This window comes from Clarias gariepinus, chromosome 10 (assembly GCF_024256425.1).
Source record: "Clarias gariepinus isolate MV-2021 ecotype Netherlands chromosome 10, CGAR_prim_01v2, whole genome shotgun sequence".
Classification (NCBI taxonomy): domain Eukaryota; kingdom Metazoa; phylum Chordata; class Actinopteri; order Siluriformes; family Clariidae; genus Clarias; species Clarias gariepinus.
This window is the reverse complement of record NC_071109.1, coordinates 29,674,881-29,697,793: the sequence shown is the minus strand read 5'-3', so window position 1 is coordinate 29,697,793 and position 22,913 is coordinate 29,674,881. Positions and strand designations below refer to the sequence as shown.

Below are 22,913 nucleotides of genomic sequence, written 5' to 3'. Positions count from 1 at the left end.
TAAATCTTTAATATAAAAAACGTTATGTGTGGACAGAGTAAAGCGATCTGTTGCACAATGATCGTGAATCTAAAAAAGACATTGTTGTTTTTTTTTTTTTTGTAAAAGTGTTTTAAATAGAGGTAAGGAAATGGTGTCTAAAAGCTCTCTTGGAGGGATAAATTATTTTCTCACGCATTATCATGATTCAGGAGAAGTGCTTATTAATTCCCGCAGGGTGAGAGGGGTTTAGTTGAACTAATTGCTAAAAGAAGCTCTAGAGAATATAAAAAAAATAAAAAATAAGCACAGCAAAGTATCTGTAATCGCTCTGGCATTCGTGCCAACAAGCTGACATGCACAGTGCACCTCTCCTGCTGGACGCTCAAAACACACAAACGTACACACACTTGCACATTTGCATTACCAATACACACACTGTGAAAAAGCAGGCAGACAAGGGGGTGGGAGCGAACACACACTTTCACATCTCTGCAGGAGCCCTAAGGCACTCTGAATCATATATGAGTCTGTAGCCAGGAGCAACTGTCTCTTTTTCTGTGTTGCTTTCATCCTGTCTCTCTCTACACCTTTTCCTCCCTTCTCTCGTTATCATTCAGTCTCTCTCTCTCTCTCTCTCTCTCTCTCTTTCTGGCAGTTTCTACCCACATCCTGTTCTTATGTGTATTCCACTTTTTCTTGTCTCTCCCAAGATCTTTTCTTTTTCGCCTCTGTAATCGTTTCACTTGGGAGGTTGGGAGGGGTGACAGCAGACAGCACATTCTCTTACTGTTGGTCAGAAACACAGGGCATGTACGGAAATAAATCCGAGAGAGAGAGAAAAAAAGAGCAAGAAAAAACTAAAAAAAATAACTGCAGCAGACCTCAATTGGCTGTACAGACATGGTGAAGAATATTCTCCATGGACTACCGTGAAAAAACAAGCAAAGATATAATGCATGAGTGGAGAAATGCAAACATGATTATAATGGCTTTTGGAGTGAGAAATATAAAGGACAGATATCACGTATTAGAAAATAAGTTAGCAAGTAAGACATGAATCTGATCATTTATAACATATTATGTAAATGCTTTTGATAGTCATCATGATAAAAAAAAAGTTCTATGCCACATTATCTTGAATTTCTATTTACAGCAAGTCATTTTCTTTTTTAAATATGACACAAATATTGTAGGAGACCAAGGATTCTAGGATACTGGGTTACTAGGATACCAAATTCGAGCATATATTAAACACCAGGCAGTTTATTTTAACACTTTCTGAGATTTGTTGCCATGGGACTACATCATTTTTACTTTGATCAGGACATTGACGAAATTAAATAGAAAAGGCATGTACTGTATTACGTAGCAATTAAACATCAGGGAGACAGCATATAGACAGAATGGTCAGTTAGGCCTCATGGACAGAGTGTATCTCTGTAGTGTAATCTGTATGGTTTAATTAAGCAGGATCACATGAGAGTGGGAGACAGGGCTGTTGTACTGAATATCGGCATGGTTGTTATTTGGTCATGCTGACGTCCAGTACAACAGCACGACCTTAAAAGCTATTAAACACTACAACAAACTGTAATTATTATCAACAGATTATGATTTGTTTGTGTATGGAACCAGTTATTTTTCTTAGCCAACACGCACAACTAGTGGAAATACGTGCAACTGGCAGAGCTGGCGACAGACCAGTGTAATTATCAGCGACATGGTTTTAAACCATGGAGGTGGTGGACAGTCCTGAGAAACTTACGAGACTGACTTCCTATTTCAACTAATTTTACATTACAATATAACCTAACACCAGGGTGGAACCGCAGATAGAATTAAATACTGTACACAGTAAAGCCATTTAAATGTACAGTTGGATAGTAGGGTGTACAAGCCCTTGTTCCACACACTAAGTAGTGCCCTTGATCAGGACTTAAAGAGAAATTTGGGATTCATCTTTGTGTCGGAAGCTAGTTAGCTTTGTAGCTTGCATGAGCCACGGACAAAAAAAATACAAACAAGAATTCGGAACAACTTAGAAGCACTTACTAAAGAGACGGGTGGTTGTTAAAGATGACATAACGTTATCAGGGCCTATATTCACAAAGCTTCTTAGAATTTTCTGAGAGCTCCTACAGTATCGTAGCTTAAAAAGTCCTAGCTGGGAGTCCTAAAGTAAAAGTGATTTAAGAAACTACATATTACCAACTCTGAGTAAGGAAAGTACAAAAACCTTTATCTTAGTGAGGAGGTGTGCTTGACCCCGTTGCTAGGGATGATGCAGCAATTCAAAGACTGTGGTTAATAAAAAAAATAACCTCTGACCTCTGTAAAGGTCTTAAAACGTGCTTTTTGTAAAAATAGAACATATGATAATAGAACAGACAGTGACATCATAATGTTTTTATATGAGGGATTGTATAATCATGACTATAGGCTGTTTTATACAAAGTTTCTGTTATAGGCTAAATATCTTAACGCTCATTAAAACAGCCAAATGTTGAAAATGTTTTAAGCAACCAATTTCCACGCAGTAGTTACTATATTTATAAGTTCTTACATTTATTTACCATACTGATTTTATTATTTGTAATAGATTTTAGATTGATGGGAGCAAAATGGCTCAGCTTTTACCAATTTGCAGGACAGTTTATTTAAGGAGCTGTTTTAGGGCTAAGATTTTTCGGGAATCATTTTTATCTTTACTAAGATTAAGTCCTAAATTTAAGGGGAAATTCTAAAAAAATGTTAAAATTCTAAGAATTTTCTTAGAATTTCGTCACTTTGAGCCACTTTTAGGCTTAAGAAGCTTTGTGAATACGGGCCCTGATGTGTTTTCTTGCTGAAAGTGCTTCTGTGGATTTGAATGTAGGGTTTTTTTAGGAAGCTGCTCTCCCCTCTTTCCAAAACTGCGGACTCTACTGTACTGAACTACTTTCACCCAGTGCTGTTACTATCTATTATCACCACTCATGGAATGTTCTTACACTGAGAACATTGTGCAAGGAAGGGCATCTGGCAAAAAAAACCTATGGCAGTTTAATTATATGAATTGGATGGTCTGCTTTGAAAACTCCTTAATATGAACAGCTGATCAAACAACAACTATATAAAAAAAAATCCAAAGTCGTTATGTCTGCCTATGTACCATGAAAACCAAAATAAATAAGACACCATGACCTTGAAGCAAAAACTATTATTTTCTGACTTGCATTTTGCAGGGTTTGGGATCAGATGCAACACACACACACACACACACACAGTATTTGTTAATGATAAATTCTCTCACTGTATACATTAGGAGAGGAAAAGAAACCTGAAAAGATAGTTTAGTTTTCTTTTATAAACTTAAGCTCGTTTAGAATCCCAGAAGGAGGATGCCCGATAAGCTGAGATGCATTAAGGAGGAAATTACAGTTGGGGAAATAAATGGTTCCCAAACCGCTGATGTCTTTAAATGTCTGTGATTCCAGTGCATACTGGTACTGTAAGAGTTTTTCTAAATATATCAATGGTTTTGCTCCCCAATTCATGACAGAGAAGCTCTCATCTTTTCAACGCTTCCTCAGAATACACCATTATACACCATTCATAGCAGAGTTGAAGTGTGATATTTCAGTTTGCTACTTTTAGCGCTACAGAAACTAAGCACTGCTACAGTCGTAGATTAGACAACAGACGAGTGCAGTGACAGCGTTTTCTGGTCTCGTAGCAAAACACACTGACCTGCGGTGGATGTCTGTAGACTGCGGTCTTTTGGAGGCCGTCCCATCCTGTAGGACGCCTTTGTCCTGTGTTAGTGGAGCGTCTCGGACAGGGAGAGACAGGACGAGGGTCTCTTTAGTGACAGCAAGTGTCTCTTCACCCTGTTGGCCCATGTGCTGTTTGGCATAGTCAAAACCCTGCACCGGCTGAAGAAGAGAGGAGACAAGAGAAGAAGGGAAGACTAAATATGAGGATTTGAGACAAGAAAAGAAGTGAAGACCAAAAAAGATGATACAAGAAAAGAAAAAAGAGAGAAGACCAAAATGGAGGACATGAGACAGGGTAAAAAGATCAGAAAAGGACGGCAAAAGATAGAAGACAAGCCAAGAGGTCCAAAAAAGAGGAAATGAGACAAAAAGAAGAGACAGAAACAAAAGCAATGAAGAAATGAGAACTAAAAGGTAAAATGAGGTGATGAGACATGAAAAGAAAGGAAGAGACGAGATCAGAAGAAAGGACCAAAACAAAGAAATGAGACAAGAGGAAAAGACGGAAAGAGAGGAATGAGACGAAAAAGAAGACCTGAAAGAGAAGAATGTGACAAAAAGGGAAGGATGACAGTGAGATGAGAAACCAAGGGAAGACCAAACAAGGGGAGATGAGATGAAAGGAGATGGATGAAGGAAAAGATCAAACAAATGGAGGAAATGAGATGAGAAGATGAAAGAAAGAAAATGAGACAAGAATTAAAGAAAGCAGATCACGAGAGGAAACGAGACAAAAAAGAGGATCAAAAGAGAGAAGGTGAGATAAAGGGGTGAGACAAGCAGAAAAGACCAAAAGAAGAATATGAGAAGACAAAGAGGAAGTAAATGAGGCAAACGGACAACCAATAGAGTGGAGAGGAGAGAAGAGAAAAGAAGAGAAGAAAAGAGCACCTCATGCGATATCATAAGCACTTTTAGAATGTGGTGTTTGACTTGGTTCAGCAGTGCTCTGTTAGCTGCACTGATTTATTCATTCACTCAGACTATTCTCAGAGCCTCTGTATTTCAAACAGCTCATATATGACAGTTATCCTCGCCATGAGATATTTAATGCGAAATGCTACGGAAGCTCATGGCTGCTCTCTCTTTAAGATGAATTATGGATCACTCTCCAGCTGAGACAGCATACGGACACCGGAGCATCACTCGATTGTTAAGACGATGCCTCGGTGTGCCTGAGTGTCACAGTGAGGATGTGGCAGAGGAATATCTAAACACTTGAAAGCCTTTAATAATTCAGGACTTTTTGCACTTTTACTGTGCAGTCCGCTGTCACACACATTTGAAGCAGGAATCAATAAAGTCCCATCTTCTGCACCTCTTTGGGCGATGAACGTAAAGACAGCTCTAAATTTAGCTGGCAGTCAGCAAATCCACCGAGACAGCTCTCTCTATTACAGTCGGACATTTGCTAGACGCTGACCTTGAGCTGCACGTGTCCTGTTCTTTAATAATGTACTTCAGATGTACTGTAATCCGCTCAGGGGGAAATCTATTCGCCTTACACTACACCCTTATCAAGCCAAGCTGAGAAGTAGAGATCCGTCAAGTGCTTTCACAGGTTGCACTTTTTTCCGTGTTTTTATTATTAAAATTATTTTTGCATAAATTAATTATTACGAGTGGCATATTCTTACATACAAGGTGTGTTCAAGTCAAACTGGGACTGAGGCGTAAAACTGAAGATACAAGCACAGTATAGTGATGAGACTCTTAGCCGCAGTAAAACGTGAACGGTGAACGCTTTTAAAAAAAAAGACTTTTAAAGACTTCTGATTGTTATGAGAGTAAAAAACTCTCTTTATTTTACCATATATAATCCCCTCCCACATTACTAATGCACTTATTAAGTTTTAAAAGTTTTCTCAGTACACCACATTGTCTGCGTCATGTCTGAAACGCTGGCCTCCCAGGAACTGTCATGAACTAACCCGGATTGAACAGAAGACGAAGCGATTAGCGGTTAGCCCTTTGTAGCGTGGATGGTAAACCCAAACGCGGAAGCTAGCGAGTAGGCAGGATAACCACGCGAATTAGTCTAAGGACTCTCTCGGAGGGAGAGCAAGGGAAGAACACAAATTCAACCCGCGCCCTACAAACACACACTCGAATCAGAAAGTAAACCCAAGAAGGTGAGTACTCACGTAATGGCAGACGGATGATCTGAACCGACATGGGCGAAACTCAATGACTGAGCAATGTGAAGCGCCATCTTGGCTCCTTTTATGCTTCCTGTTTGTCGACCGTACTACTTCCGGGTCCTAGTGCCGGTCGCAGAACGGGTGTGTGTGACAGTACCCCCCCGTCCAGGACCGACTCCTGACGGTCCTGGGGTGGAGGATACCCGACGACGGTAGTCCCTGATGAGTTCAGGGTCGAGAATAAACCGGGCCGGAATCCAAGATCGCTCTTCGGGACCGTAGCCTTCCCAGTCGACCAGGTACTGGGTGCCTCGGCCCCTAGGTCGCGAATCAAGGATCCGGCGTACGGTGTAAGCAGGGCCACCGTCAATGATCCGGGGAGGAGGAGCAGGGGGGGCGGGTGGAATCATGGGAGAAGTGGTGAAGGGTTTCAACTGAGAGGTGTGGAATACCGGATGGATTCGGAGCGCCGCAGGCAGCTGGAGCCGGTAGGTGACAGGATTGATCCGGAGGGTGATGCGATAGGGGCCGATGAATCTGGGTGAGAGTTTCCTAGTTTCTGTGTGGAGGTGAAGATTCTTAGTTGACAACCATACCTTGTCACCTACGTTGTACAGTCGTCCCGGAGGGTGTCGGCGGCGATGTTGAATGGCGTAGCGGGCGTTGGCCTGTTGGATCGCGTGGTTGGCTTGTCGCCAGAGCCGCCGACACCGGCGGACCAACTGTTGGGCTGACGGTACGTCAACCTCCGGTTCCTGGTGTTCGAACATGGGAGGTTGGAAACCGTGGCATACTTCAAATGGGCTTAGGTTAGTGGCCGAGGAGGTGTGGAGGTTAAGCGATAGTTCCGCCCAGATGAGGTAGCGGGCCCAGGAGCGCTGGCGGTCGGCGATGAAACATCTCAGGTAGCGCTCCAGTTGTTGGTTGGTCCGCTCCGTCTGACCGTTGGTCTGGGGGTGATACCCAGAGGATAGACTGCAGGTAGAGTCGATCAGACGGCAGAAGGCCTTCCAGAACCGGGCAGTGAACTGGGGCCCCCTGTCCGAGACGATGTCTTTCGGGAACCCATGCAGGCGGACTACGTGTTCTAATATCAGCTCGGCTGTTTTTTTGGCTGACGGGAGTCCGGCGAGGGCCACCAGGTGCACAGCCTTGGAGAACCGATCGACGATGGTCAGGATGGTGTTCTTTCCCTCGGAGACCGGCAGGCCCGTGATGAAATCGACGGCTATGTGTGTCCAGGGCCGACGCGGAACGGGTAGTGGTTGGAGTTCCCCTGGCGTTGGCTGGTTATTGTCCTTGGCCCTGGCACACACAGGGCACGCCTGGACGAACTCGTCGATGTCCTTCTTCATCGATGGCCACCAGAAGGCGCGCTGAATGAATTGGAGGGTGCGACGAGTGCCCGGGTGTCCAGAGAGTGGCGATGAATGTCCCCACTGAAGAACCTCCACTCGCATGGGTTGTGGCACGTAGAGTCGTCCAGGTGGCACACCTGCCGGTTCGGTCTCCCCGGTCTGCGCCTGGCGAACTCTCGTCTCCAAATCCCAGTAGAGTGGTGCGATGATTTTTGATGCAGGAAGGACAGGTGCGGGGTCCGCCCGGGGGACGTCTTCCTCGTGTTGTCGGGAGAGAGCGTCTGCCTTGGTGTTCTTGGATCCCGGGCGGTAGGAAAGATGGAAATTGTAATGTTCAAAAAATAATGCCCACCGCGCCTGCCTGGGGTTGAGTTGCTTCATGTTTCGGATAGTAATGAGATTTTGGTGGTCGGTCCAGACAATGAACGGCTCCCTGACGCCCTGGAGCCAGTGACGCCATTCCTCCAAAGCCCACTTTATGGCCAACAGCTCGCGGTCCCCTACCCCGTATCGCTGCTGAGTGGAGTCAAACTTTTTGGAGAAGAAACTACACGGGTGTAGTTTCTGGTCTGGACCTCGTTGGGAGAGGACGGCCCCGGCGCCCACATCCGAGGCATCCACCTCCACAACGAAAGGTTGGTTTGGATCTGGGTGAAGAAGGATTGGTGCGGTAGTGAATCGATGACACAGTTCGTGGAAGGCGGAGATGGCGGCCGGGTTAAGGGTGAAATGATGGGATGATGGGCGAGTCAGAGCGGTTAGGGGCGCTGCAACCGTACTGTAGTCCCGAATAAAGCGACGGTAGAAGTTCGCAAACCCGAGAAAGCGCTGAAGCTGCTTGAGGGTCTTGGGTAGGGGCCAATGACGCACAGCTTCCAGCTTCTGCGGGTCCATGGCCACACCCTGGGGCGAGATGACAAAACCCAGGAACGTGGTGGAGCGCTCGTGAAAAGCGCACTTCTCCAACTTACAGTACAGTTGATGGACGAGCAATCTCTTTAGGACCGCCCTGACATGTTGGACATGTTCTTAGACTGTGCGTGAATAGATTAATATGTCATCTAGATAAACAAATACCCACCGCCCTAGCATGTCTCGGAGGACATCGTTGATGAATTGTTGGAAGGCGGCGGGTGCATTGCAGAGACCGAAGGGAATCACCAAACTCTCATAGTGTCCTGTAGGTGTAATGAAAGCCGTCTTCCACTCATCACCCTCTCTGATGCGCACCAAGTTGTAGGCGCTCCGAAGGTCCAACTTAGTAAAGATGGTGGCACCGGAGAGGGCGTCCAGGGCTGAGTTAGTAAGAGGCAAAGGGTGTCGATTCTTGATGGTGATGTTGTTGAGCCCCCGATAGTCGACACACGGGCGAAGTTCCCCGCCCTTTTTTTTCACAAAGAAGAACCCCGCGGCGGCGGGTGAGGAGGAGGGCCGGATGGTGCCTTGACGAAGGGCGTTAGCTACATACTCCTCCATCGCCTGCGTCTCTGTGGTGGATAGGGAATAAAGGTGGCCGCGGGGTGGAACGGCACCCGGCTGAAGGTCTATGGCCAGGTCGTAAGGGCGATGAGGAGGCAGGTGTGTGGCACGCTTCTTACAAAATACTTCAGCCAGGTCCCGATATGCGGTGGGGATGGCGTTGGTGTCGACGTCGGGGGCCTCGGACTCCCTAGAACACGTCCCAGCCGGTGCCCGTAGACAGAGTTCGGTGCAGGTCGGCCCCCACTGTAGTATCCTGTTCTGTGTCCAGGAGATGAGGGGGTCGTGTTGAAGGAGCCACGGATGTCCAAGGATGATGGGAGGTGATGAAATGGAGGTGAGGTGAAACTGGATTGATTCGTGATGCTGGTCGATGATGAGGGTGATGGGTTGAGTCTGAGCAGTAATGGGGCTGGATGAGAGGGGGCGACCGTCTACAGACGTAATCCGAACAGGCTGGGATAACGCCTCGATCTTTACCCCCAGTTCTTTGGCATAGTTAGAGTCAATAAAGTTACCTGCGGCACCGGAATCGATGAACGCAGTACTTCGGACCCGTTTGTGACCAAGTTGGAGGTGTACCTGGACCGTGAGACGAGAGACGCTGGAGGTCGTGGCAGAGAGGTGAAGATGGCCCGGTGAGCTGCTCCCATCGCTCACCGGGCCTGGGCGTTTCCCGGGCGACGAGGACATACGGCTCTGTGGTGCTCCGCTGATCCGCAATACGCACAGAGCCCCTCTCTGAAGCGCCATTCTCGTTCTGCAGCGGTCAGGGAGGCGCGTCCTAGTTGCATGGGTTCCCCGGCTCCGGTGTTAACCACGGCAGGAGGTTGAGAACCAATGTGTTCAGACGTGATGGAAGTGGCTGGGTTCGATGGTCGTTGAGTGGTGGAGGCGAAGGTGGGTGCTGGCGGCAGGGTCCTCGGGGCTGGCTTCGGACGAGAAAGAAGGCGCTGGTCGATCCGGAGAGCGAGCTGAATCAGCCCCTCCAGCGTGGCAGGAAGTTCTCGCCCGGTTAGTTCATCTTTGATCCTAGAAGCCAGCCCCTCGTAGTAGGATGTCCGGAGCGCGGCTTCTCCCCAGGTGGTCTGGACGGCGAGAGTGCGAAAACCAGCTGTATAGCGGCTCACGGACGATTCCCCCTGCCGCAGGTGGTATAGCTTGGTGTCAGTTTCCACCTCGCTCGCAGGATGTTCGAAGGTTAGCTTTAGCTGGCGTGTAAATTCATTATATGAATGGGCGGTGTCTGAATCGGAACGAAGGACTGCCGTGGCCCACTCAGCTGCCTGCCCCGATAGCAACGAAACGAGAAGTGCAATGCGCAATCGATCTGTGGAGTATTTGGTGGAATTAAACTCGAACACCAGATCTAGTGCAGTTAAAAAAACACTACACCTCCCGTCCGTGCCGTCCCATTTATCCGGAAGGGAGATAAACACATCAGAAGTTGAAGGAGAAGAGGAGGGGGGCGGAGCTGCAACCACCGCGACGGGAGGCCGGTTAGCCGCGCTAGTAACAGCTTCGCGGAGAGCCGCGTTCTCCCGCCGGAGCTCCGCCACCTCGCGGCGCAAGGCCGCGACGTCTTGGGCGCTCCGGCGAAGAGTAGCAAGCTCCCCGGTTAGCTTGTCGATTAGCTCAGCGTGCCGGTTCACCACATCGTAGAGGTGCGAGTGATCCGCTGGGTTTACCGCTCGTGGCTCAGTCATTCTGTCATGAACTAACCCGGATTGAACAGAAGACGAAGCGATTAGCGGTTAGCCCTTTGTAGCGTGGATGGTAAACCCAAACGCGGAAGCTAGCGAGTAGGCAGGATAACCACGCGAATTAGTCTAAGGACTCTCTCGGAGGGAGAGCAAGGGAAGAACACAAATTCAACCCGCGCCCTACAAACACACACTCGAATCAGAAAGTAAACCCAAGAAGGTGAGTACTCACGTAATGGCAGACGGATGATCTGAACCGACATGGGCGAAACTCAATGACTGAGCAATGTGAAGCGCCATCTTGGCTCCTTTTATGCTTCCTGTTTGTCGACCGTACTACTTCCGGGTCCTAGTGCCGGTCGCAGAACGGGTGTGTGTGACAGGAACTCCTTTAAAAGGTCCAAACATGTGGAAATGGCTTGGAGCGAGGTCACAACCGAGTTCCTGTAATGTATTAGTGGTGTTGGTGAATTACTGTGCGTGTGTGTACATTCCCACAGACAGATCCAACCCTTCCGCAACTTGGTGATAAGCTATCCATCTGTTTCCAAAGACCAATCGTTCCACTCGCTGAATGTTTACGCACCTCAGCCGGCATGGCCATCCACGGACATACGGCCTTCTTTATAAGGTTTGCACTATTGAGATATTTTACTGCAGCTACGAGTCTCATCACCATACTGTGCAGGAAGTCTTCTTGCGTCAATCAGTTCCATGCCTTCAGTCCTTCATGTGTAGAATTGAGTAGATTTAAGACATTCTCACTTGCTTAGATGCAATATGACTAATTTTAATATTAATCTCACAAATGTAGCAGAGTTTAAACCAGGTTTAAAGCGAGACTTAAACGTCTCAAACCTCCACTGTGCTGCACACACTTATTGCGTATAAGCCAAGAAATCACAGACTACATTTAGTCAACACAAAAGCACACATGCACACAAACAGGCATGCAGTTCATCTGCATAAGAAGCTCTAAATGTTGCTCTAAATGTAAGTACTGTACTTAAGCAGTTTAACAGCGTCTCTTCTGGTTTCAAGTCAGTGGCTACTTTCTTTACTAAACCCACAGTGCCTACAGAGGCAAAACTGAAACACTGTATCAACAGCAGGTTCTTCATAAAAACGAAAAAAAAAAAAAAAAAAACACATGCTGGCGAATCATTTCCCTGAAAGCAAGTCTTAAGAAGGTTGAGAAAGTAAGGGTTCCTAATTGGGAAAAAAAAAAGCAGATGGTGAAGATGTGTGATCAAAGTCAAGGCTGTGAGTAGAATAACTATGGGGTTAACAATGAAGTGTGCGTTACATCATCGGCTCCTAAAAAATCGACTCAGGAAGCCAAAATCTATCTTGCACCTTCTGCTGCTGTCTATTACTGCAAGGAAGTGTTTGTTTTTAAAACAAAAAAAGGCATTTCATATATATGTTTCACATAGCTGTTCAGTGCTTGCTCATGGAAAAAATATGATGTTGATTAATTTTCTATTCCAGCAGCTCTGACTGCAAGGCTGAAACGATTAATGTGTTTGTTCTTATATGCTATTGTTGTTCTAGAAACAACATCTACATAGACATGTATCTTACATAAATTAATTAAAAAAGAAAAAACCTGTAATGTTTGACACTTACGGACAGAGTCTCCATTGTCCGGTAAACATGCCCAGTCTTCAACATGCAAAGCTGTGCATTTGGAACCTTATTAATGCAAGTATAACTAATTAAATCACATGAACTGCCTCCATAGTTAATTACAGCTCCTGGTGTTGCACCAGAGCCAGGTCCAATCAGCGCAATGGAGCTTAGTTCTAATTTCACAAGAAGGATGCAGGCTCGCGCAGGTCACTCGCCATGATTGATGACCTTTCCACTTACATCGAGCTATCGATTCCACATAAGCACCAGCGGAGAAAGAGAAAACCAGTTCACGAGCATGCGGCTAAACACCATGCACACACAGCACTACGGGCAGCAGTACCTGGTGGTGGTAACTCCCGTCTCTCCGATACGAGGTCTGGACAAAAGGAGGATTAAACACAAATGCATTTTATAAAACACGAATTAGTCACATGAGTAGACATACAGTACGTTAAAGGACAACACCAGGATGATGAGTGTTACTGGCCGTTCTCCAACCTGTTGTGTTAAATTTTTATTACAGTAAGATTGTTGATCGAACAAGGTCAGCACTGATAGCAATAACACAACAATAAAGAAAGCTGACCTTTCCTAAAATGTACTGTAGACAGCAGCCATTTTAGTTTCAAAATCACAGACGTTCAACAGCATTTTGCAGATTTGCATTTTTATCTCATTATACATCTGAGGTTTAAGGCCTTGCCCAAAGCCCAAAAGTTGTAGCTTGGTGGGGTGTAAACCTGGGACCTCCCCAACCGTAGGCTGATGCCCTAAATGATCTTAAATAGGGCAGGGGTAGCTGTCAGGGATCACCCCTAGAGAGCGCAAGATTTTTGTAGTTTTATGTTTTTTCTTGAACTCATTTACCCAGAATGCACCTCGGTCAAGTGATGGGAGCGCTCACCTGAACCGAGGTAGCTCATTAGTTTCTTTATAAAAAGCTGTTTGTTCTGTTAAACTAAGTTTTGCATTGGTTCTATAAAGTGGACATTTGTTTTGTGTTTGATTCTGTTTTAGTTGGCATCTGTTTTGATTAAGTCTGTGTTGTTAGTTTGTCGCCTTGCCTGTGTGTCTCCCAGCCGGGGTATCTCCTAGTCTGTTTTGTCTACTAGTCTGTTTAGCTACTAACCTGCATAGCTCTCAGTCTGTTTAGTCTTCTTGTCTGTTTTGTGTCCTAGTCTGTTTAGTCCGTTTAGTCTCCTCGTCTGTTTAATCTCCAAGTTTGTTTAGTCTGGTTAGTCTCTTTGTCCGTTTAGTCTCTAGTCTGTTTTGAGACCAGTCTGTTTTCCTAGTCTGTTCTAAATGTTCTGTTTGAAACATGCTCCAGCAAAAAGACAACTTCCTTTGTTTGTGTTTTGTTTCATTATTAAAAGACTTGTACGTCCTGACCTCTGCATCTATGTCTCACCCACAATCCCACAGCCCACATTCATGACAGTAGCTCAGTGCTTAAGAGCACAAAAAAACACCATAGTTTACATTATAGGACAATAAAAAGTGGTACATGCCCAAAAACATGTCCCATATTAACTGTTCATATTCTACAGCAAGTAGAATTGATATACAGTAATAAACATTGCCTAAACACATTTTTTTTAAGTCATCATTTTAGAGAGGTGAAGGGCTGCATCAGGCAAAGAAAACAACTAAGGAGATATAAAATTACTAGAACTCTGTTAATGTATTATCAAAACCTGGAAAGATCGTGCTAAACCATTAACTTTGTGAAAAAAAAAATATATGTGGCAATAAAAAGAAGTCTGTACTGAATGACCAATTTAGAGTTTTTCGTCCCTGATGTCAATAGACAATACATTCTGACATGTTTACTGATAAATAGAATATACTCAATTCTTTTATTTTTAATTAAAATTTTGTCAATTTTATTCGTTTATATATTGTTACTTTTTAGAAAATGTAAAAGCAAAAAATCCAAACTTTTCTGAACATTGTTTTGGCACAGACATGCATGAGACAGTGAAACTGAATAGTTTTTTAATACTATATTCTAGATTAATATGGGCAGTAAATAGCAGTAAAAACTACTTTTTTTCACACTTTGCTAGCAAATGATGCCATTCCAGTCGACTGCCTAGTGCAGCTGTTACTAAGACCTCACCAAACACATAGTTAGCTTGTTTGCACATTTTTGCAACTTTAACAACTTTATATTGTCTTTGTGTTGCCTTTTGTATAGTACTTAGAATAGTTTTTTTTTATTCGGTTTGTCTTAGTCGGCTAATCAGGTTTCTTAGTTGGCTAGTTAGTTTCTGTTAATTTATGTTGATGAGGGCATGTGCAGGACATGACGAAAATGATGTGTACTGTACATACCGTAGGTTTGCTTATTCATTGGAGGAGAAGGAGGAGTGGTTTCAGACACGGTAAAAGGAACAAATCCTGTGTACATCCCCATGTGCAACTCTATAAGCTTTTTAAAGTTCATCCCACATACACCTTTCCTCGGTTTCCTGCTTTTGTCGATGAACAACAGATCCAGCACTCAGATTCTTTGAAATACTGGCTACAGTCTTTTAAAACGCTCACCCATATCCCACCTAGTAGTAGGAAGTCATTTAAGTATACATGCACATCGGTGGAAAATTGTTAAACGCTCAAGTATGCATTCATGCTTGAGTTATTTGTGCGGTTTGCGTCACTGCGATCATTTAGAGCTGCATTTGCCGTTTCTGTTCACTATCTCAACTGAGCGTTTTGAGAAACTACCACTTACAGTACAGCATTTGTAACAGAGAAGTAGGAAAAGGGTCTATTATATTTCTCTCAGTACGTGCTTATAGAGATGTTGGGTTTATCTGTACTCTGCTTTCTGGACAATAGAAAGTGTAAGAATTGAAGTTCATGTCAAAGTAGGAAACTTTTTTATGAATGAAGATGTAAAATCGGTTAGATCCGTGAACGAGGATCCTGGCCGAGGTGTCTCAGAGGCCACTGCAGTCGTTCCCGTGAACCTTCAGCAAGTGGAGCACTGATAGCTTTTCTCCAACTTGCAGAAGAGACACATCTGTGTGTGGGAACTGTACACACAATCATTCACCAACAGCACTTGCACATTACAGGAACTCGGCCTGGAGATATCGCCACATCTCCTGAACAGTCCTGACATCACTCCAACCCATTTTCACATGCTCCACATGTTTGGGCCATTAATGGAGCTCCTGGGAGGCCAGCGTTTTAGACCTGAAGCCGGCAGTCCGATCATGGCTCCGGCGTCCTTTATTGTAAATCGAGTATTGTCTGCTTTAGTAAAAACATACTAATCTATCTATTAATCTATATTTAGTATATACTGTAGTTAAAAGTTGTCCGATATTCCCCTCCTAATAAAGAATTATGAATAAACAGGAAAAAAAAACTCCTCCATATAAAATACTCCAGACGAATAATAGACAGATGGAGCTGAGAAACAACCAGTTCCACTTTGCTATCTGCTTTTGCTGTTTTGATACGGCAGTTAATTAGCCCAGCTCTCAGAAATGGCGAGTCGACACTGCAAGCTGGTAGAGTGTGAGTGCTATTATTTCAAACCCGATTATTCATGATTATTCATTTGCAAAATCACCAAAATTTGTCAGTTGCTGGATAAAGAAGAAAACATGATTCCCTCCAGCATTTCAGCAGCCAGAAAATGATGATGGGCCAAACGGATAAATTGTGCCATAGGGATATGCTATTAACTTGCAGTCATTCTCGGGTTGCGGCGAACTTCTTGAGATACACCGGAAAAACTTTTCAGAAACAAGGAAATTACAAAAGCGCATCGCAGCCATGCAATAAAAATAATAAGGATATAATCGCCATCAGCATCTTATTATTGCAAAACAGTAATCTCATTATTATGGAAAGAAATGTCCAGAAAACATTCGGTTTCATTTTACATTACAGCCAACATGGTGGATTTTCTTGTAATAACGAGAAGTTTTCTTGTAAGAGCACAGGAAGAAGTTTTCTTCAGACAATGACATGCTTTTCTTTGGGAATGAAAGGTTTTCTTGTAATGATGATGCGTTTCATTATAATAAGAATTTCCGTTTCGCTTTGAATTCTAGTATTGCTTTTGTATTTTTGTATTCAAGATGTAGAGAGAAGTCCTCTTTTGGGATTCCAAGAGATCAAAATTGGCTGTAATCTCTAGGTGGGCGTGTCATACATTCTTTCCAGTGTCAATCAGAGCAACACGGCTATTTGTGAGCACATGTATGCGGAAGAGGGTGGACAGCGCTTTCGTCCAATTGTGTTCTGCTTTTCTGTGATGCACCATGGACAACAGTTTGCATCAATGTGTTTTGTTTGTTTCACATTTTCTCGAATCACATTAAAGCATAAATAAAAAAATTAATAAATACATAACACTACTTACCGCTAACATGAACGACCTAAAGATTACAACACATCTCCATAGTTGGCATTGTGTACATACCTTGGTGCGTGGATGGAACCCACGGAACGCGCTGCTCTTGAAGACGTTGCGGTTTCTCCTGCATATTATCGCGACCGCCATGACAATCACGACAATCACCAACGACACCGGCGTCAAAACAGCCAGGATCCAGAGGTTGCTGGGTACACTCTTCACTACAGCTGCTCGAGGGAACATACAAACACACACAGAGTGATTATAAATCAAGCAGTAAAAAATCCATCTTCTCTCTATCTCTCTCTCTCACACACACACACATGGTTAATCCTCCCTCTGTCAGAACTTCTTGTCCCTTGTTAGCTCATAATGAGCTAAAACAAAAACAGTTTGTGCTGTAGCTGTTTAGCTGAGGGATTAGACCTTCTCAGGGTGTGTGAGCGCGTGTGTGCGTGTGTGCATGTGTTTGCTGTGTGTTTAGTAACACAAGGCTGGGGATTTGTAGAGATGACAGGTCGAATGTAGAGCCTTTTCTAAAAGACTATGAAATATGTTTTTTATTGTTTATGATGTGTGTTAGTGCCCTTGGGTGGGTTGGCACCACATCCAGGGTGTACCCTGCTCTGTCCCTGATTTACACCAGCAGGTTGTTCCTGTCTTAGGAAAGATTAAGGAGAAGGGACTGGGTCTAAAGGTGATATGGTGTGGGTCAGGACTCTCTAAAGTTAACTTTTCACTGCTCTTAAGAAGATCAGAAGCATTGTCGTACGCTCTGCTTGAACCTGGACGAAGTAACCCAGTGTGAGGGCCATGGTCTGGGAGTCGACCATGTTTAGGGTTTTGGCTGCAGATGTGCCAGCTATTGGAGCTCCATCCACCTGGACGTAGTAGGTCATCTCGGCTGGGTTCTTAGGTCCGGGTAGGCGCCGGATAGAAACCATCTACAACATAACACCAAGGTTCATATTGGTTAAACAAGTGAAGTCAAGTTGAAGACAAAGTGAAAGACAAAATCAAGTAGCAACTCCTGAATTCAATAATTAACAGGTTTGGCCGAATACTTTTGTCCATATATTGTATTACTCACTTACTCACGACCTCAATCATCGTCTATACCACTTTATCCTGTATTTAGGGTCACAGGGGGTCACAGGGGGCCTGGAGCCTATCCCAGGGTGTGAGGTGGGGTACACCCTGGACAGGCTGCCAATACATGGCTAGAAATCCATTTAAATAGACAAAAGCGTAATTTCACACGGCATTATATGACAGATAGATTTACCTGCACCGTGTATCTACTGACGGTGGTGGCTCGTTTGATCCTGAGGCCGTGACGGCCAACGACAAGAAAGAGCTCTGCTAAACGCTGCTCCATCAGACTAGCAAAGCTCTGATAACTGCCTTCCAGCGAGGAACTGTCGACATCTTGAATTACTGTAAGAGGAAAAAAAAAAAAAACGAGAGAAATCAAAGGGACAGAAAGGACGAAGTTATCTTTCTTTTCATTCCATAACCAAAAATTGCAATTACAGCCAGGCCGACCTTGCGAGAGCACGTTCCTCCATGCCGGCAGTGATGAAAGAGAGAACGAGCAAGACAGAGAGCAAGCAGGTGTGCATAGGGAGAGAACGGGATTTTCAATTCCCTATTTGCTTTTCTCACATTATTCAGTCTGTCTTTACTGTATGTGCAGGTTACACACCTAGCATCAGAGCTCTGTCCTGTAGCACCTACTTTTCAAAAGAGAAATTTATTATGCCGGAATAATCAAATGTAATAATGTTGCATTCTGATTTCAGTTTCATCTTCACATATTGTCTTAATTTTTTGAGGGACAGAGATTATCAGGAGGCTTGGGGCACGAGGCGGGTTACAATCTGGATAGGGTGCCAATCCATCGCTGGATGGGAATTAAAATACAGTAATGCTTATTACAGTAAAATGCTGACCTCCAAGGAGCGCCACGGCCCAAACACATGAAAATAGCTTGGAGTGAGGTCAGGACAGTACGGGGGATGTGGAATACGTTCACGGGAACATATTAATGAACATATTAATTGACATTAATTTAGCATCAGCTTGCTAATCTGTTGTGCTTCATTTGTGCCTGGAAAACTCTTTCAGTATCTTTCTCCCTATTATAAATATACTCAGTAATCTAAGACGGGTCTGAAGTTTACATCTCTAACGTTATCCTGGAACTATGATACTAGCAGATACAAGATGCCTACAGCTACCATTTTATCACTGTCCAAACTGCGTATCTACATAATCACATAACAGACTGTGCCGCTGTTTGGTATCTCAAAGCAGACTTGATTCTATCATGTCTGACTCTGTATGATTCTCTTATCTATAAAAAAAAAAATACAAAGGGCAAGTTTACATCACACCGTGCTACTGTACTGTAGCCTCAGACTGCAGACGTGGCCTAAAAAAAAAAAAATAGAAATAAACAACAGAGGAGATGCTCAACTGACAGATTCAAGAGATCCTTTGTCCTCAGGACCATACAGTTCTTTAAAACAGGGCGCTTGAAAACCTCTACAAAATACAAATAAAACCATTATGTTTACATTATTTGTCATATGTACCTTACAGCACACTAAAATGATAAATTTTTTTCACGTATCCCTGATAGGAACCTGGTGTCATAGCGCAGGGCCAGCCATCTTACAGCGTCCCTGGAGCAGATAGCATTAAGGGCCTTGATCAAGGGCCTAACAGTGCAAATTGGCAGTGCTGGTGCTTGAACCTCCAACTGTCCAATCAGTAACCACTTAATCACTTGAGCCACCAATGCGCAGTGGTAAAGCACTCGCCCTATCATCCGGAGATCTCTGGTTCGATCCTCGGGTGATGCTGTTACCTCTCACAGAGGTCTAGAGAGAGCTGATTGGCCGAGCTCTCTCAGAGGAAAGGGGTGAGAGGTACTTTGTGCTCCCACATTAATCACGGCTCTACAGCCAATCAGGGGCGTCTGTGAGCTCGCGCACGCGGAAGGAGCAGCTAGCGCTTTCCTTCGAGTGTGTTCAAAAAGATGCGGTCGGCTGGTGTCACGCGGTTCGGAGGAAACACATGATAGTCTTCGGCCCTCCCGGCTGAATGGTAGTAGTAGCCTTAATGTGGGAGCCCCCTAGTGACGGGGAGGAATTGGCCACGACTAAATTAGGGAGAAAATCAGGATAAAAAAATAAATAAATAAATAAAATAATAATAATAATAATAATAATTAACTACTTTAAAAATGACATGAAATCACTGTTAATATCACTTTTCAGACTTTGGCTATGTTCACATCACAAGACACTCGTTATGATTAGTTCAGTGTACTGTATAAATTATACACAAAAGCATAGGGGATTGTATAATAATTGTCATAAGCCACTGTCACTTTTCATTTTTTAGTTTTGTTACAAAAATAGACAAGCAAAACAAATCAGATGGCAAGCATGCCATGAGTACATGACAACATTTACAGGATCCTAATAAGCAAATTATATAAACCTAATTTTAAGCCAGAGTGTTGCTTTATACAGTATAAGGCCCGGCACAATTGACATGAGTATCACTGGAACCAAATGCGTCTCAATCTGCATACAAATAACTTGATTTTTCTCTACATGTAGGCAGCTGAATTGCAGCGCTCTTCCAGGAAATTACTGTCACTTTTTCGCATGCTAATAAGAAAGTTCGGTTATTAAACTACACAGGATTAGGAAGCTGGAGGAGGAATGAAGTTACCTGTTATTACCCAGTATTCCCTCGTGGCCACTGAGGTGTTCAGGTTGTGGTACTCGAGCGCTGAAACAGACAGATAGCAGATAAATGGAAAATGGTCTTTAATGAAACATGGGGTATTGGGGTAGAGTATGTTGTATTTTTTAGATTGTGGAAATTAAATATTGGACTCAAGGGTGATTTTTCAGCTGTCCTGCTCGGAAACACAACTCAGGTTGCTTGGGTTGCATAACAGCAGTAAGATGGACAATCATCACCTTCAGAAACATTTCCTGACACATTTTCGTATATTCAGGGCATTTTCACACGGGTCAATTATAATGAAAAAATATTTAACTGTTATATGGTAACCACTGCCTGGGCATACATGGTGCACAGCTTACTTTGTACAATTAGCCTGATGCATAGCTAGCTAACTAATCAATGACATTATATCAGTGTTATCCTGACTGCAAATACATTTGCAGCATTTTGTAGACGTCCTTATACCAAAGTGACTTTAGAATTTATCTCATTATACATCTGAGCAGTTGAGAGTTAAGGGTCTTGCTCAAAGGCCCAACAGTGGGAAAATTGTGGTGCTGGGGTTTAAACCTGGGACCTCAACCACTGAGCTACTCCTGCCTCATAAATGTATTGACTGCATACCGTATTAACAGCGTTATTCATCATTAATCCATACCAGTTATAATCTCAATAAATACTCAAAAACTACTTCACTTCCGAATCTCCTTATTTGTGTCACATAATAATGATTAGTGCATAATACTAATATTTACTAAAGTAAATATGTGTAAAGTTCACGGTACCAATTCAAGCCCAAATACAACAGGAGAAAAGAAGTAAAGTGGCAGTGTAACCTTCAACTATTAAAAACTGAGATTTAAAGGCAGTAATTAAGCAAATACAAAAGGCAAAAATTAAAGTGAATAAGTGCATAAAAGAAAAAAATTTAACTAAATACCTTTTGCACTGATAAGCTCACAGTATTTAATTTATCTTAATTTGCACACAAAGGGGTCCTTTTTTCTGCATAGCGCACCTTTGCTTTATAAGAAATCTTGCACTTGATTTTCTTTTGGTGCGCACTATATGTTTCATCTCCTAGTAAAGACATTTAAAGGTTAACGTTGTACTTCTAGAAAAAGTTGACTTCTGTGGTTTTTGTTTAGAATGCAGCTGAGGCAACCTGCAAAGGTATATGAAGAGCATGATACAGTAGGTCACACACCAACTTATGTGCCACACAGAGACTAGAAAAAAGCATGTACTGTATCTTCTGGCTTACAATTAACTATCAATCATACCATTAGAAACCTTTTATTTGGTTTTAGGTTATGAGCACAGTTGGCGTGGATGACTTGGCTTAGCAACATTTAAGCTTTATTTAAAACTAGAGTTTTTATATACTTTTTAAAAATATTTTTATATATCCTGTACGCTGTTTCGCAACAAAATTAGAACTTAATTTTTGTAGTTTTAAGGAAATCTATGGCCAAAACATGGTATTGGTGCTAAAAAAGTGTCTCACCTAGATGTAACAATGAATTTTCAGATATGATTATGTAACACAATTTTTCATACTTAATGCTTTTTGTCTCCTGATCCATGGTTATTTTTTTTGTACACATGCACACTTATATTTTAATCAGATAAAAAGAAACACATTTGCTAAATACATGTTCACGCTCTTTTATGAAGTATGTAACTTTTATTATTATTATTATTATTATTATTATTATTCAAACTTTTTCCACAATCTTAATTGTCATTTAGATGAAACTTTGCCAATTTAGATTTCACATAAAAAGACATAAACCTGAAAAAATGGGATTTTTTTCTAAAATGCAAAATTGTTAAGATATTGCAACATGAATTTGACACTACAGATTATTTGCCCTGTAAGATTTAAAATTTTTACAGGTCATATTCTTCTAGAAGCTTACACCAATTTTATTATCAATACTCATAAAGAAATATAAACTAATAAGCATTTTAAATGATAATAGTTTGAAGTGAGACAGTATAATGCTGAAAAATGGCCATTTTTGGTCACATATAAAATCGTCTCTCCAAAATAGTAAAAAGATATACAATTTTTTTTTATTATTAAACTTGAGAAACATGACATGTTGAAAGTTCAGAAAAAAAACTTTGATATTCTAATAACCTAAAAATAAAGTTCTTTATAATTTGTATAATGCTCGTTTCAAGTTTTCCTGGAATGTTTTCCAAATAATTTCTAGAACATTCTGGTCAACTAGAACTGGAGATGTAAGATGGATACAGCCTTAATTTTACAAAACCCCTTGGAAATCTTTGATAAAATTAGCAAATTCTTTTTCTATAGAACTTTTCCTTTTAAATAAAATAAATTATAGATTTTGTTTAAAAGCAATACTGTGTAACATAATATTACAGCTGCTGGTGCACATCTTGTGAGATGGAAATCCTACAGATGTTTAGGAAAAAATTACATATTAAAAAAATTCTTTACCACAGGGTTATTGAAATGTTACTGATCCCGGAAGAGATCAATAAACATTTATTTTTTTCCAGGTCTATAAATTTTTTTTCTTTTATTACTTTTTATTTTATACTAAATTATTAATATAATAATTATTAATACTTATTAATAAAATATGTTATTATTATTGTTATAAATAATTATAATTTAGTTACTATTATTACTGTTATTATTATTATTATTATTATTATTATTACTGTTATTATTATTACTG

General features: G+C 42.4%; 1 protein-coding gene across 1 annotated transcript in view; it reads right to left on the bottom strand.

The window, feature by feature from the left end:
- kiaa1549la (KIAA1549-like a) overlaps window positions 1–22,913 on the bottom strand; it is an 85,090-nt gene that overhangs the window by 17,697 nt on the left and 44,480 nt on the right. The window contains exons 8-13 of the mRNA XM_053506636.1: window positions 20,176–20,235; window positions 17,714–17,865; window positions 17,201–17,372; window positions 16,495–16,655; window positions 12,394–12,429; window positions 3,712–3,896 (exon numbers count right to left, since the gene is read on the bottom strand). Of these exons, the coding sequence (XP_053362611.1) occupies window positions 3,712–3,896; window positions 12,394–12,429; window positions 16,495–16,655; window positions 17,201–17,372; window positions 17,714–17,865; window positions 20,176–20,235 (766 nt within the window). The remainder of the gene's footprint in view (window positions 1–3,711; window positions 3,897–12,393; window positions 12,430–16,494; window positions 16,656–17,200; window positions 17,373–17,713; window positions 17,866–20,175; window positions 20,236–22,913) is intronic.